Source organism: Hydra vulgaris, chromosome 05 (assembly GCF_038396675.1).
Source record: "Hydra vulgaris chromosome 05, alternate assembly HydraT2T_AEP".
NCBI lineage: Eukaryota > Metazoa > Cnidaria > Hydrozoa > Anthoathecata > Hydridae > Hydra > Hydra vulgaris.
Window position 1 is genome coordinate 10,416,624 of NC_088924.1, and position 17,612 is coordinate 10,434,235.

At 28.0% G+C, this 17,612-nt stretch overlaps 1 protein-coding gene across 1 annotated transcript; it reads right to left on the reverse strand.

The window, feature by feature from the left end:
* Nucleotides 1–1,511: 1,511 nt before the first annotated feature.
* LOC136080537 (SH3 domain-binding glutamic acid-rich-like protein 3) lies at nucleotides 1,512–17,341 on the reverse strand. The gene is made up of 3 exons (XM_065797339.1): nucleotides 17,182–17,341; nucleotides 14,308–14,472; nucleotides 1,512–1,671 (listed from the first exon to the last, which is right to left on the reverse strand). Exons 1-3 carry the CDS (start codon nucleotides 17,224–17,226, stop codon nucleotides 1,609–1,611), a joined length of 273 nt encoding a protein of 90 aa, XP_065653411.1. The 5' UTR covers nucleotides 17,227–17,341; the 3' UTR covers nucleotides 1,512–1,608.
* Nucleotides 17,342–17,612: the final 271 nt, after the last annotated feature.

The window sequence follows — 17,612 nt, forward strand, 5'->3', positions numbered from 1 at the left end:
GTTAAGCGGAAATTATAAAACTTGTAAAATAATAATTTATGATTCCTTAATTTATTTTCGATTAAAAGGGATTAAAGTTTTGAATAGAAAAGTAAAATGGCAGACGCTTTTGAAGCATTTTTGAGCAATTCCACATGCCTCGATGTTTTGCTTTTATCTAGGAAATGCAATTTTATTATATCTATGTGTATAAAAAATATTTTAAACTTATATTATATTGGTAAAAAAATGTATGTTCTTTAGAATAATTATTTATTTATTTTTTACTTTCTATTTTTTTATAATTCTAAGTTATTTTTTCAAAAGCGTCACGGCGTGACATATCGATGTCACGTTGTGACGCGCGTAATTTAAGCTATATCTGTAAAAATATAAATAAAAATACGAAAAGTTTAGTTTTTATAATACAGTTAGGCTATTTCAATATTATAATAAAGTTTTTTATTTATTTTAAAAACCTAAATACTGCAAACTTTTGTTTTCTCGATTAAAAACGCAATAACGCGTATCATGGAATTGCTCTTTTATGAATTGAAATTCTTTTTAATAAGCATAAGCTCATAAAAAAACTTTTATAAGTATTTTATAGTTATTAAAATTTGTTTTTGAATTATCTTTAATTTGTTCGGAACTTTTGACTTGCATTTTTAACTTTTATTCCACACTTCGGCTTTTGCCCTTTTTACAAATGGCGGACTATTGTTAAAAACGAAAGACTGGCTTCAATTTTTGTCCTATAAAATCTCGTGAATTAGACATCTAGTTATATAATATATCATTGTGTGCAATGTGTCAGCGATTATTCCGATACAATCCGAGAGTGACGATCGAAGAAACGTGTACTTGTTATTTTGATGGACATATATTTTATGGTTGTTACAACTGATTGTAGTTCTTGTATTTGTGGTTAATTTAATTAAGTTAATTCCTAAAGCAGCAGTATTCTTTTTTAACGTATTTATAACAATTACATATAACGTTGAAACACTCATTTTATGCAAAACAAAAGCATAAATCTGCGTTTAAGTGGACGGGTGTCCTTTCAAGAATGAACACGGCGTAAGCTAATAGCTACCCTCATCATATGTGTGCTCTAATAAAACTAGTATATTTTATTTTACTAGTTGAAAACATAGGTAAGAATGGATGGATGAATGGATGTAAAGATTTAATGTAAAGATTGGATACAATAAAATAAATGCTATTTTCTGTATTCCAAAAGAATCAAAATATTTTATTTTAATATAAATATTTATATTTTTGAATACATTAATTATAAGATTTATAAGATCATGTTTAAAGAGAAAAAATCTAAGCAGAAAGCCAAAACTTAGAAACAGAAATTAAGCCAAGGCTTAGAAACAGAAATAAGATAGTGAAGTTACAAAAAAGTTTTTTGTCAATATCTCGATAACTAATTTGTTTTGATTATTTTAATAAACTCTAAGCTAATTTTCTAAGAACTTTTAAAGACATAAACATAACCTGTTTTGGATAAGAAACAAAACATATTATTTTAATATATATATTTATATTTTTGAATACATTAACTACAAGATTTATAAGATTACGAGATAATATTTTAAAAAAAATTATATATCAATACATTTATAACTTCAAAAACTGCGACAATTCTTCTGATTCAACTGCCTCATCAAATCCAAAAAAGTCCTAAAAAATAACATAGTGCTTAATTAATAAACGCATTTTCTTTTGCGTACACATATACATATATACATCAACTTATTTTACCCCTTCAAACAATTAAACTTATTTCAACCCATCAAACTATGAAACTTATTTCAAACAATCACACTATAAAACTTACTTAAACTAATCAAACCATAAAACTATGGTCTAACAATTAAAAAAAACTTATTGAAAGTAAAAAAAGAAACAACTATTGAAAGAAAAAAAGTGCATTAAGGTACAAAAAAAAAACAAGTTGAAAAAAGCACAAGCACATTAGGTTCTTACTGAAGATTAGGAAAAAACACACAACTTTGGGGTATGCAGGGAAAACATACTACAGGTAAAGGACGTCCTGAACGGGGTGCCCCACCCCCGAAAGCTGTCGTATATGCATTTGAGTTAGCACATTTGTACGTTTAGCATTTAAGTTGGCAAGTTTTGAACTATAGTTAGCAAATTTCAAATATTGAAGACCTTTTTTTTATTATTTTGATTATTTTGGTGTCTTTAGTTGACAAAAAATACGAGAGACCTCTTCGGGACGGCCCTGACTACAGCAGAAAACCTTAAATTTAAAAGAGCTATTATCAGTATCATACTTTTGAATGTTCTGAGAAGATATTTGTGAACCAAATCATTTTTAACAGAACCTTATATGGGCCTACAGATGTTTAAGGTTAGAGTATTGTCTAACATATTTAATACACAATTAAAGAAAGCCTATACTTGTTCCTTAACTAAAAATAGTAATAATAGATACAGTTACAAATACAGATCAGTTACAGAAACTTATTTTATAACCCTTACAAACTAGAGAAAACTGTTTTAGTATTTGGAGCAGCTAGTGTAGACAACACAGTGTTATAAAACAGGTTCTAACCTTAACTTTCTAACACAAGAAAACCCTTTGGTGGAATGATAGCCCACACTGTGGGAATCACTTAGATATAAGTATCAAAATCAGATTACAACGTCCTGGCAAGTTATTTACATTTGAATTTTCATCCTAGTAAAAATTTTCATCCCAGTTAAAACGTATTATAGACATATTAAACACATTTGTATTTACTGGGATATTTTATTGATTTGTGCAATCATGCGAAATTATTTTGTTTTTTACAGTAGTGAAAATTTTCAATTTACATCAATATAAATAAGAAAAGCAAAATGATATATTCTTGAAGTTATACAAATAACAAACTTAAAATATATTCAAGAAAAAATTTGTTCCATGTAAGTTTCTCTTACATGGAACAAATTCTAAAATAATTTTATTCTTAAATTCCTTCTTAAAATGACTTTTCACATGCAATGTTTACTAATAAAGTCAATGAGAAAACATTGCAACTTCTTACTGTATTCTGATGAATAATTGGGCTTTTTGTACCTTTGTCAATGTACATGAAAGTTGTTATGCATTGCTCCTACTGCTTGTTCTGAGTAAATCCCATCGTCAGATAGAGCTTGGCTCTATCTGTCGATGAAATCTTTCACATGGAAAAATACTGCATGGTGATACAGACACATTTTTGCAATGCCAGATAAGACAATCTCAATGCTTCAATTAATTGTAGGTAGTTTGGCTCATGGTTGCATTCAAAACGGCCAGACACTACCATATTGAATTTTTGAAAAATATCAATAAATTGGATGGCTGCAAAGCATGAGTGTTTCTCAGCAATTGATTGAAGAATATCAATACTGTGTAGCAGCTTTCTGGACTCATTTCCTGCAAAATGTCTATCATTTAATGTGTAATGCATCAGTTCAAAGAGTTGCTTGAGGAAAAACCTGAAGCAGCACAGAAAAAAGATGATTAAAAACTCAAATTAGGAGATGCAATTCCATGGGAGGAAGGAACTTCAAAAACAGTGTCTCCAGACAGTTAAAATATTGGAGAATGAACAACATTTTTGTAGTTACGAACTTTTCTAATATTGGAGCCTGCTGACTTAAAGAGTGAGACATTTTTTTCCAGAGATTCGAAAAGTCCTCAATTTTCCTTGATTTACAAGTTCCTTTGAACCAGATTTAAACCAGATGTAGGGATGTGCACTTAAGTGTGCTTGAAGCCCACAAATATTTGCAAGTTTTAGATCACAGGACAGTACAAATTCCTGGTCTTTTAAATTAATCAACTCAAATACTTGCGACACGTTAGTATTTGATATTGACACGTTATAATTTTCTTGAAGCTCCTCAGTGACAGCAATAATGAGTTGTCGTTTGACACCAGAGTCCTTAAAAACCTTGCTTTTACAGTTGGGTTTTGTTGGGGGAATGCTAGGTTCATGATTTAATTCAATAATTCCCAGGCTAATTTTGAGGAACCCACCTCAAGAAGTATGTCAAAAAATTACATTGTAACCTTTACAATGTAATTTTTTGACATACTTCTAATGGCTATAATTTCATTTTTAAGCTTAATGAAGTTCTTGCAATGTATGACAGTCCTCACACATCCAGCATGATCTTGAATTGATGAACTTGTGAAATAATGTACAAGCTGCTTGCTGAATGCATCAAATTTTAATTAATTTTTCTCAACAATCTGTTGAGAGGTTGATTGATTAATAGTAGCTGCTAACCTCTTAATGCCATTGTTTGAAAGCCCCATGTTTGCTTGAACTTGAGCAAGGTCTTTTAGACTTATTGATGAATTTGGAGGGAAAAGTTGCTTAGTTGATGACGAACCTATAATGAATGCAAAAGGTTATAAATTCAACCAGTCATTAATTTGAACTATAAAAAACTAAATTAATACCTAGTGTTACTGGAAGCATCTTTCACCATAAGGTTAACTTAATCAAACTGTTCTATGCGGAGAAAGAGCTTTATTTGAAACAACAAGAGCTACAACTCTTTCTAATGCCAAAGGATCCTTTGTAGCTACAGCAACAAGATTATTTCTCAAAGTTCCTTTTGTGCAGTTGTGAGGCAATCCTCTGCCAATAATTGAAAAACAATCTGAGCATCTTTTTTCTACTGCTGGCGTTCTAGCTGCTGAATTAGAGCAAATTAAATTTTCATTTGACCATAGTTTCTCAATTTAACAGTTGAACAGACCAAGCTCTTTCAGTATAATATGACATCTGTCTTTTAGATTTGATGTTAGCTCTTGTTGACATTTTTTGAAACGAAAAAAATAAACAGTTTTCCTGCATTCTTGGTGATTTTAGCAGTATTTTGGCATTTTCAGCAAAATTGTTCAGTTTAGCTCTCATTGGTAAATTGGTAAAAAAAAGTAAAAACTTACTCCATACTTATATCCATAGTATTCCACCAAAAAGTTTTCCCGAGTCAGAAAGATAAAGTCAGTACCTATTTTATAACACTGTGACAATATTGTGCAATACTATCATAAAAACCAACAGAAATAATCAGTAAAACAAGGCACTTGTTTTACTGGTTATTTGTGTTGGTTTTTATGATAATATTGAACAAAATAAATTTTGGCAAGAAAAATATAGTAAAAATCAAAGTCAATGAAGAGTTTGATACAACAAATAACAATACAGCTGATTAACTAATTTTTAAAAGTTCACCATATATGGTTGGTAAACTTTCAAATGTAGCAGTTTATTGAAAAACATTACAAACATTTTTTTTGCATCGCTAAGTTTCTAGTTTTTTTTTTTTTGCACCACTAATTATTCAAAAACGTCAATATCTCTATTGAAAGCATTTTTACTAACACATTAAAGGTTAGTGTCATTCACGTACATAGAACTTTATTGATTTCTATTATTGATATTAATGATATTGAGGTCCAATTTTTTTTTTACTTACTGACCTTAAATATAACAGAAAAAACATCTGACCCATGGCTTCTCTCTATTTTTTATAAAAAATAGATTATAAGTGTAGCACCAAACTGTTAAATTTTTGTTCTGCCAAAAGCACCATGACCTAAGTGGAAGCACTAAACAAGAAAAAACAAAAACATGTTAACACTTGTTTTTATTTACAAATAAATTACAATATTGTCTTTAGATACCCCATTTCACATGAAAGTCAGTCTTTGTATGATAAAGTTCAAAACAATCAGTAGGGTATAGTCCTGGTTTTCTAGTGCAGGTTTTACAATAGTATACAGTTTTTCTTCTACCACCCTGTGTTTTTCAGTCACTGCAGACTAGAAAGTCTTTGGCATCATTGCTTGGAACTTGTGCAATAAAATGTTGCTTTTGGTTGAAGTATTCATTTTCATTTAATGATGATCGCCTTCTTCGTTCTTTGTTATGACATGTTCCAACTAATTGCTCAATGAGGTTTTGTCTGTAGGTATAGTGTCGAAGTTTGTTTTAACCATTGCATTCACAAAATTTATTTAATAATAAATAACTACTTATAACTGCAACTTCTAACAACCAGAAAAATATTTCCCCCCACCATTTTAAAGATTTACATAGAAATGAACAGCTAGAACAGTAGCGATTAGCTCGGTCAACAGCTGTTTCGAATAATTCCCAATAACAATTAGTTTATCAATTTCTACTATACCTTGTTTTGTTCTTTGTTTTGCAACTTCAGTTGTTGAATCATGGAAAGTACTCAGCATCAGAACTTGTTGCCTGTCCTGCCATGCCAAAACCATAATATTGGAAGAGTGTACATATGCAGAAACTTCATGCTTCTTTTTTTTTTTTTTTTTTTGAGTTTTATATATCTGCAAGCATCTGCTTTCAATTTTTCATTATTGTCCCTGTAGTTTGTATGTTCATTTTGAGGAGTTCTTGTGCAAGAGAAAAACTAGTAAATAATCTGTCAGTAAATAAGTGATAACCACAAACTGCCACATCTTTCTGTTTATGCCAAATAGAATGAGATTCCTAACTGTTATTTTCAATTTTATACTTGGCATAACAATTAGTTTTGGTTACAATATCTGCAAGTAACTCATCAGTAAAAAAATAACTTGAAAAAATTTAGTTTACTTGGTAAGTTTATTGAATGGTGAGGGCCTACATTTGCTACTGTGAATGACAGTGCTTCAAATGGTGGAGTATCTTGCATTACTTTTGTCCATCTTATGTTCAAAGTAGTTCGATTATCATCAATTTTATTTAGTTCAATATCTTCCTCTGACTCTGATATCCCTGAGACTTTAGTCTTGGATTCACTAAAGTGCATTCACTGTTGCTTTCAGTACTTGTTTTATTCAATGCCTTCAATAGTTCTCTAGTTATATTACGCTTTCTTGCCATTAGAAATGAATTTTTATAAAAACTTTATTAGAATATAAGTTATGTTAGACAATTAAAAAATGTTAAAGTCGAAAACATACCATAATATTACCAATTGAACCTAGTAGTCCAAGTTAGCTTAAATGGACAATTTGTTCTGTATAAACAAAAACCTTGTAGATCCCATGGTACAGGACATTAGACCCTAACAGCAGTTTTATAAAAACAATTGATAGTATTACTTTTAAGTTAAATAACTTTTAAGTACACAACTGAAGAAAGTAATTATGTTTTAGCATGATTTTTACAAAGATTTTTGCGTTTACAAAAGCATGCAAAATTTTAGTTAAAAATGAATGCATTTGCAACTACTTTAAAAAAAACCATGCTAAAATAATGTTTTTTTTGTTAAATTTTCTTATTGTTAAATTGAAGTAATGTTTGTTTGCATACTAAAAACACTTTTAAAAGTTTTAAAAAGATTTTCAAAGTGCTGAAATATATATTATCTAATAGAAAACTATTATGTTCAGAGCTAACAACACCAGGAGACACTGCCCCCCCTTCATTTATTTTGTAAAGGACTTTACAAAATAAATGAAGGGGGGGGGGGCAGTGTCTCCAAGGTTTCTTTTTTTTTTTAAAGAAAACTCTAGAAATAGAGGACTTTTTTTAAAAATAGATGATTGTGCCCCTCTACATTGAAACTTGTGTTGTCCGCCATGATGTTTATTATCAAGGGTTGAATTAAGGCATCGCGAATTGCGATATCTGTGAAAATATCTGGTCTTCAAAGTTTCAGTTTATGGAAAACCACAAAATTTACGGAATAGGGGAATAAACTTTAATTTGTTAGTGAAAATGCTATGAAAAACAAAACAAAACAATAAATTTATGACTACAAAATTAATAACACTATAGTGTTGTTACTTTTAAAACACTCTTATAAGTTACATTTATAGTTTGTTTGATCAAACAACACATAATCAAGGTATATTAAATAAAAATGATTTAGTTAAGTAATCCCAAACTTTAATTAAAGTAGTAATGCATCTAGAAAAAATACAATTGATACTTAAACAATATTAAAAACCTCAGAAAATTTTACGAATACGTATTTTTATAAACAGTTTAGCATTTCTAAACTGTTACTAATGGTCCAGAAAAAATGCACATTAATTTTAAAATCAATCAATGAAAATACTGGTAATTTACTTATTAGGAAAAAACTATATTAATAGGGGGAGGAGCTATAAACTTATTTTTTTTAATTATTTAATTAATTAAATAATATAAAGTAAAGATAAAAATATATAATTCTAAATATACTTCTTTATAACTAAAAGTTATTAAAAATTCATGGTTTATAATATAAAGCGCTGGCTAACCCATGCATTTAAAAAGTATATGCAAGCCCGTCGTACCACTGGGCTACAGAGGGACTTGAAAGAGTGAAGAGAAATTTTATTGTAAAAATTCTTTTAAAGTAAAGTTATAACAAAAGAAAAAAGATATATTCATAAAAATAAAAATTAGGCATCAGAGTTAGAACTATCGCTTTCTCTTTCTAAATCTGATATTGTGAATACAGATAGATCAATGGAAGATTTTGCACCAGATAATTTTCTTCGTTTATCTGGATAGTGATGAGGTGCAGCAGTAAATCTTCTTATTTTATCTTGATACCAAGCATCCAGAGCAGGATCTGGGTTGAATTTATTCAAACCGCATCCTTCTTCTCCTATTCTTAAAAGACATTCAAGTCGATCACGTAATAATTTATTTCTCCAATCAGATTTTACTCGATTAACGTGGGAAAACATACGTTCAACTTTAGCGTTTGTAAACGGACTAAGCAGAAACAACTGAAAGACATCTAATATATTTCGACATTCTGCAATAATTATATCTGTCAAAAAATTTTTTTTCCAAATTTTTAAATAAGTTTCACCTCCTGAATTACGTAACATAGGGAATATGTAACTCTTTAAGATAATTCACTCAATACTAATTTTGTTGGTATCACATCCTCCGTTTTTTAAAAAGTCGTTAAAATATATTACAATTTCAGATATTTCTTTATCTCCAAATATACAATTAGGGTTTACGGGCAAAAAAGATACATCAAGCAGAATAATTAAATTTTGAAATAAAGGAGAAAACGTTATACCTTTAAAACGGAAATCCATGCAAGTTGTTATACTTGTTATAGTATCAGTATAAAGTCGTTGCACCAACGAATTAGATTTATTAAAATTTTGTGATATAATGTTTTGATAAACAAAATTACCATCCTTTTCAGTTACGTTGACAATTAATTTTTTGTAATTCGTTAAAATCGCTTGCTCTGTACACATTTTGTCGACGGAATTACTCAAGATAATTCGCCATTGTCAAATTAAATTGCTGCACCCTGCAGACTGCTTTGACTGGATTGTGTAAATCTTGCTGGAAGGCAATACTTAAGCGTCTTAACGAAGCTAGAACATCTAAATAAACAAATAAATGTATCACAAGAGAGGCTTTCTTCCACACTCGAAGAAATCCCTTTAATTCAGCTCGCTTTAAAGGCTGTGAGTCTGTTTGGCTGAGAGACTCTAAATGCGAAATATATGCTCCATAGTTTTATAAAGCGATATTCATTGCATTCCATTTGTGGTCAAGCCAACATGTACCATACGATTTCGCAGGCTTGGGGATTGATGTTTTCCAAGCTTCCGATATAAGTTTTAATTCTCTTAAACGTTTTGGAGATTGTTCATAAAGAGAATGTAAATTTAGCAAGAAGTTTTCGCAATTTTGAAATGCTGCAACTTTTTCAAAAGCATCTTTTAAGGCAAGCTCAAGACGATGGTTGAAACAATGGATTACTTGAAGCCATGGAGAATCTAGCTTTAATAAAGCTCCTAAACCTGAGTGAACACCAAGATTTACACTTGCTCCATCCACGTTTAACCCTAAAAACGTGGATGGAGCAAGATATGTTTTTTGGACATATCAGGTATACCAACTCTTTCAAACGATTGTTAAAGGCAGTTTTTTAAACCACTAGCATTACCATTACCAGGATTTTAACTCCTACATACATTACGCTATTCAGTAACCAGAGCAACAAAACATTAATAAACCTACGCATCTTAAATATAACCTTTTAATTCAACCCATTAATTTAAATTTAAATAAAACTCCTTTACCCCTTCCTTTGTATTAAGCACCTTAGAGTAGTGCTGACATTTACAGTAAATGTCAGCACTACTCTAAGGTGCCTAATACAAAGGAAGGGGTTAAGGAGTTTCATTTAAATTAGTTTTTTTAGTAAATTTTATTAGTAAATTTTACTTAAAACTAAAAATGGAGGTTTTCAATTTAATAACTTTTAGTTATAAAGAAGTATATTTAGAAACATTTATTTTTATCTTTACTTTTATTAATATTTAATTGATTAAATAATAAAAAAAAACCATTTAAGTTTATAGCCCCCCCCCCTTTTTTTAATAAAGATTTTCCTATTAAGTAAATTACCAGTGTTTTCATTGGTTGATTTTAAAATTAATATGCATTTTTTCCGGACCATTAGTAACAGTTTAGAAATGCTAAACTGTTTATAAGAATACGTATTCGTAAAATTTTCTGATGTTTTTAATATTGTTTAAGTATCAATTGTATTTTTTCTAGATGCATTACTACTTTAATTAAAGTTTGGGATTACTTAACTAAATCATTTTTATTTAATATACCTTGATTATGTGTTGTTTGATCAAACAAACTATAAATGTAACTTATAAGAGTGTTTTAAAAGTAACAACACTATAGTGTTATTAATTTTGTAGTCATAAATTTATTGTTTTGTTTTGTTTTTCACTAACAAATTAAAGTTTATTTGCTTATTCCGTAAATTTCGTGGTTTTCCATAAACTGAAGCTTATAGACCAGATATTTTCACAGATATCGCAATTCGCGATGCCTTAATTCAACCTTTGATTATAGTTTTTATTTTTTATTGTGTGTTTAACAACACCAATACATCTTCGCTTCCAACAAGGCTGCAAGCAGCCACTAATTAAAGTTGGAAGTTACTGAAAGAGAAAAGATGAAGATTGTAGAGCAAGATAACGATTGACGGATGACTTAAAAGATTGCAAATTATATGAATCAGGAAAGCAAGATGAAGGAAGCGAATTCCAAAGAGCTGATGTTCGAGGAAAAAAACTAGATGAATAAGCGTTTTTGGAGCACTTAGGAACAGTCACAGAAAAAGGATGACACTTAATTGAATGACGAGTAACACGAGAATGAATTATAGTAGATTGCACAAGAGACGCTAGCTCTTTAGAGCAGTGCCCATTATATTATTTATAGAAAAGAGAAAGAGAAGCAACATTACGACAATGTGATAATGGTTGGAGGTTGGCTGCAAGAGCAGGTCCAACTATGTTTACAATGTGTTTTTGCACCTTGTCCAAAAGAGAAAGGGCATCATTAGAAGAACCGCCCCAGATATGGCAACAGTATTCCATACAAGGCCGGATTTGAGATTTATAGAGATAGAGAATAGAATCCGAAGTAAGAAAGTGACGAGCTCGATAAAGAGATACAACCTTAGCAGATGCTAATTTTGCAACTGATTTGATATATGGTTTCCAAGAAAGATTGGAAGTAAGAGTTAATCCTAGAAGATGAAGAGTAGGTGACTCATCGAGTACACCACCATTCATAAATATAGGAAGATCTAAATTATTGCGATAACGATTAGCTGAAAAAAATTGAGTTTTATCTGAATTAAAGTTCACCAAATACTTAATATTATAAATATAACAATATCATATTAAACATTTACTAATAACTTAATATAACAACTTATTAAATACTTAATATATTATTATTTTTAAAGATTAAAAAAAGAAATGTAAAAACAACTTTTATTTTATTTTTAGTTCCCATTTCTTTTAATTTTTTTAAGTTTTTTTATAAGTTTTGTAACGAACTAAATTGAGACAAATTCACTATTTTGTATTAATGGATAACAGTTACAGTCATAAGAGGTTATTGCATATTAGTTAAATTGCATGTTAATTACATTAATTTGCGTGCTCTTAGCTAATAAATTATCAACAAGAATAAAAGTTATTTGAAAATATAACTTCCTTATAATTTAATAAAAATTCATTTAAAAAAAATGATTTGCTGCCCCCTAACTATAGAATAAGTATATATATATATTAGGCTATCCCAAAAAATAAATAATTAACAATGCAGAAGACAATTCTGTAAAAATAGAAAGTTTAAAGATAACAACGTGGTAAAATACCCAAGGAGACCTTTATATTTTTAAATAGATTTTTTCATTTTACCTGTCAACCTGATTCTGATTTTGAATTTTAACTGCAAACATTTTGACATTAGCTGTAAAAGTATTTTATTGTAATGAAAATCAAAACTGATCGCAACAGATCATCTGATGCCATTAAAGAGGGCATCGAGTTCTTAACCGAACAAAAGTCAACTAGAAAAATGTATAAAACTGAGGATATTGACATGATTTACTGAAAGAGAATTAAATGTAGGAATGAGTTAGACAAATTTGAAATATTCATAGAGGATAAAAATTTATTTGAAAATCATATTGTCTCTGATTCTGATACAGAATCATTATATTTTAAACCAAATTCATCTAATGATTCATATTTCGCTAAAATATTGGATTTATATTCACTGACTATATTCGGATAAAGCTAGATTTATGGTAAATAGGATATATTTATTGATTCTTCAACTAACTCATAAGAAACTGAAATTTTTGTCAGTGGAGATGTCAACAAAATTGAACCATTTGTAACAATATTTTACACTCCTTGGTTTCTGAAGTCATCTATCATAATCCAGGCACCATCTAATGATCTCAAAGCTATTAAAGTAGCCGAAATCATAAAGGAAGAAGACGAAATCAAGGTTAAAGTCAAAACTCTGAAAAATTATCTTCTTAGGCATACATAGAACTTGGCTGAAGATGTTATTGTATCAGGTGTAACTAATGTATTAGGTGTAACTAATGAAGAGAAATTCCTAATGATACAAAAATTATGCCTATCCCAAGGATATTTCTTATTTTTAAATAAAGAGAAACCAGAGATTAGAGATGATATAATCATTAACAAGAAAACTCATTTGCATGAGTTTATTGGGTAAAACAGCTGGTAAATTTTTTTCATACTTGATCTTAATATAGAAGATATATTGTTTTGGATTTCTGATGGAAAATTTGTAGATCTTCATCCCAGCTATATGTTTTGTAAGGTTATGTTTCAAACATTCAGTGCACAAATAACTGCTCTGAAAGATTAATTTGTCTAGTGCTAGTTTTACTGGCAGACAGTCATAATCATAATCAGAGACAAAACATCATGATGCATGTTCAAGAGAATAGAAAATGTGATTAGTGTGGATAAAAGAATGGAAAAGAGTGATTTGAACAATATAACTCATTAGCAAAAAGTATTTTAGATTAAATGTAATTTTTTTTAATCAACTTTAATCAAACAAGAAATATTTTGAACCAAAATACACCATTTTTTCTTTGGATTGTTTATTATCTAAATATTAGACATTTTGAAGAAAAACCAAAATCTGCACCTAGCACTTCCTGAAGGTTTAAAGACCTAAAATTTTGTATTTTTCTTTCATTTAAAGTTGACAACCAGGATATGATTTGAAACCTTTTGGTTCTGTTAAAAAGTTGATCCACTGAGGTCTTCATCATATATATATTTTAAATATATATGTTTATTTATATATATATATATATATATATATATATATATATATATATATACACATATATATATATATATATATATATATATATATATATATATATATATATATATATATATATATATATATATATATATATAACTAAACATTTAAAATTAATAAAAATTTAAAAAGTTAAATAGTATGTCACCATAAATGACATATTTTCAATTTTATATATATATATATATATAAATAAATAAATATATAAATATATAAATATATATATATATATATATATATATATATATATATATATATATATATATATATATATATAAATTAGTAAAAAACACTTATCTAACTTTTTCTCCAACTTGAAGTTTCACCATTGCTGGTGAAAGGAAGAGAACTCTACTAGAGAACTCTTCCTGATGATCCAGCAATGGTGAAACTTCAAGTTGAAGAAAAAGTTAGATAAGTGTTTTTTACTAATTTATTATTGCTCTGTTCTTTAAGAACATTGAGCACTCTATTTGTAAAATGCACTAACATAATTTACATATATATATATATATATATATATATATATATATATATATATATATATATATATATATATATATATATATATATATATATATATATATATATAAACATTTAAACAGTAAAAACATACACCACAATAAACATTGTCATTTGCAATTTGAGGTGGATGAGCATCAACTCCAGCTAAATGTTTCATTTCAGTTTTAGCTTCTTCAGATGATGCTATGTCCTTTACTTCATAAGGAATTTTTTTCCCATCTAAAACCATCGTTATTTTCTGTTGGTGTTTTTTGAGCTAAAAATATAAATAAAATTAGCAATCAAAGCAATTTAACATAATTTCATATTGTTGTCTTTGTTAAAGCATAATATTGAAAAATGCATAAATATACTGATCATAAAAACTTTATGATCAGTATATTTATCAGTATAGTGTTTCAACAAGTTTTTAAATCAATTTCTTTTCCAAATAGAGCCTTGACTTTTTATTGAAAAACTTGATTTCCAACACTCGACAGTTTGATGTATTTTATCAACTTGTGTGAGTTCTGAAGTAAATTATTGTTGCGTATATCATCTCCACATTTCTCATTTATAACTAACAAAATTAGTGCCTTTGTCAAAAGAATCATTTTCATTATTATCATTATCACAGGCATTGCTTAAATCTTCAATATTATGTTTTTTCTTATAAAGTGTGTCCCATACTCCAAAATGTAGACCATGATTAAGACAAATTTGACCATAAAATCTAAATGTTGAATATACTTCTTGTTTACAGATGCTCCATCCTGTGTAGATGCAAACAAATCTTTTTTCATTGATATTTCAAAAACACTTAGATATTGTTTTATTATTTCAACTACATTGAGCACGTTACATGAACCTAAAACTTGAATTAATCCCATTTTAAATGTGATATCGTCAGTTTTATCATATTAATATAAACATCAATATTGATAAATTAATGTAAATAAGAAACTGGTTGTTGAAGCCCTATTTATAACTTAAGAAACTCCTAAGAAACTTTTAGTATTAGAATAGTAAAATAAAACCATCATAACAAGAAACTTCCTAGTACTAACCTGTGTGCTAAGTTTTTTTTATAAAAAAAATGCCAAATACTTAACTAAAGTTATTAATTAAAGTTACTTATTATCCAAAAACTATCTATTAAATTGTTATTAAAAAAGAAAATCAAATAAAATTAATTTGTTTAATGAAGATGTTGTTGAAAAAAATCTTCTTTTAACAATTTTAATATTTTTTTTTTTATTTGAAATTTTTATCTGAAAATGTTTGTATAAAAAAATTCAAACATTTTCAAGTTTGAATGAAACTTTATGAGGTTAAAAATCATTATAAAATTGAATTGAATTGTTACAGTGAACGTATAAAAAAAGTTCAAGTTTTTAATTTTTTGTCGCTTTAAATTTGATTAAAAAATAATAATGAAAAAACAGTAAAAAACCATCATTTAAAAAACTGATGTTTGCTGTTTTTGATTTTTCTTTAAAAAAAAAAGCTGCTTTACTGTTACTGTTAAACAATGTTCAGAAACTCTATAAAACTATATTTAGAAAAAATTATCCTGAACTATGTATAACTAAGGTTGCGCATAATTTGAAGAAAACCACATAAAAATTCAAATGATTTAAAAGAAAATATTAGTTCTTTAAAGCAAAACATATGCTACAATGAACACCTCAATGAACATTAGTTTGATTATTTTCTTCCTATTTTGGATTCCTTTAAAGTAACCTTTAGGCTTTAAAACTGATGCACAAAATTTTGTAATTTTTTTAATATAAGTGGTGAGGCTGTACTACAAAACTATTGCAAGTATTGCCAGAGTTGTTCTTGATAAGTTGGTACCATTTTTATTCAGATCATCTCATAAAAATTGCAAACTGGTGACTGAGGGAGTCAATTAATGATGTGTTAATTTTTTTGCATGCTCTTTTGATAAAAGACAATTTTTACACAATTTTGGACTCAGTTTAGATTTGATATCTAATAAAATTAATTCTTTATTTCTTAAATTAATTCTTTATGCTACAAAGTTGTTATGCTAACAAATGAACCAATTGTCTATAATTCTTTGTCTAGACCAAAAAGAATGTTGCTGTGAATCACAGCATTATTCTGTGATAACAAGTCTTATAAAAATACTCGCTCAATTCTGTCAAAATCTCTAATCAAAATCTATTTGTGACCAGCAAAGCAACCAAAAACTGTCTTAAACTACCTCTGCTACACATGCTACACATTATTTTAATCCATAATTTCGAAGACAGGGTGGCACAGTTGACATGGATATCTGCACAAGTTTCTTTATTAAGCTAGTTTTTCTAACTAATTTTAAAAATAAGGAAGATTAAAAACAATTTAAAATATTTTCACAATTATTATGTTACTTTAGACTTATATAAATAAATATCGTTAACAGTACTTTCTTTGTACTTTAAATTATTTTTTAATTGTGATAGAAAACCTTTGACCGGAAATGTGTGTGTGTGTGTGTGTGTGTGTGTGTGTGTGTGTGTGTGTGTGTGTGTGTGTGTGTGTGTGTGTGTGTGTGTGTGTGTATATTAACATTAGGATTAAACTTTGCTGACATTTAATACCAGTTAAGTTGAACCTTTATTAAGTTAAGTTGAACATTTATTATTTTTAATATAAATACTTTTAAATTTAATTTTTATATTTTTAAATTTAATTTAAACTTAACTAGTTTATACAAAAGTACTACACAGTCAAGTTGTTGTAATATAGCAACAAATTTTTAGGTATATATACTTATATATATATATATATATATCAAAAATTTGTTGCTATATTAGTAATATTGTAATATTATTAGTAATGTTGTAATATTATTACAACAACTAAATTGCATTACTAAATAAATATTACATAAATCATTATTTAAATTATTACGAAGTTAAAAACATTGGACATGGAGAAATGAAAATCTTTAAAAAGCATAAAAAAATAAAAATACCTCAGTGCTACTTGAAACGCTTGAAACGTAAACGATAACTCCCATTTTAACAAGGACTTGCAACAACAGATTAAGCGTGATGATTTAGTATATTCTAAAGGTAATTTTTATGGAATCTTCAAGACTGTGGTTATAATTAAACCGAAAATCTTCTATTATACCGTAATCGAAAAGTTATAGAAAATATATGAATAATTAAATTTTAGTAGGATTTGTGACATGACGCTTTTAAATAACACTTAAAAACACACCTTTTAAGTTTAGCCGATGTTTAACTTGTTTTGTTTGGCTTATTATATAAAGAAACAGCTAACGGCTAAGTTCGAATTATTAAACCATAGTCATAGTATTTTTAAATATTTTAAAGTATTTAAAAATACTATGACTATGATTAAACCAAGGAAGTATAATAGCTTAGTCTATGATAACTC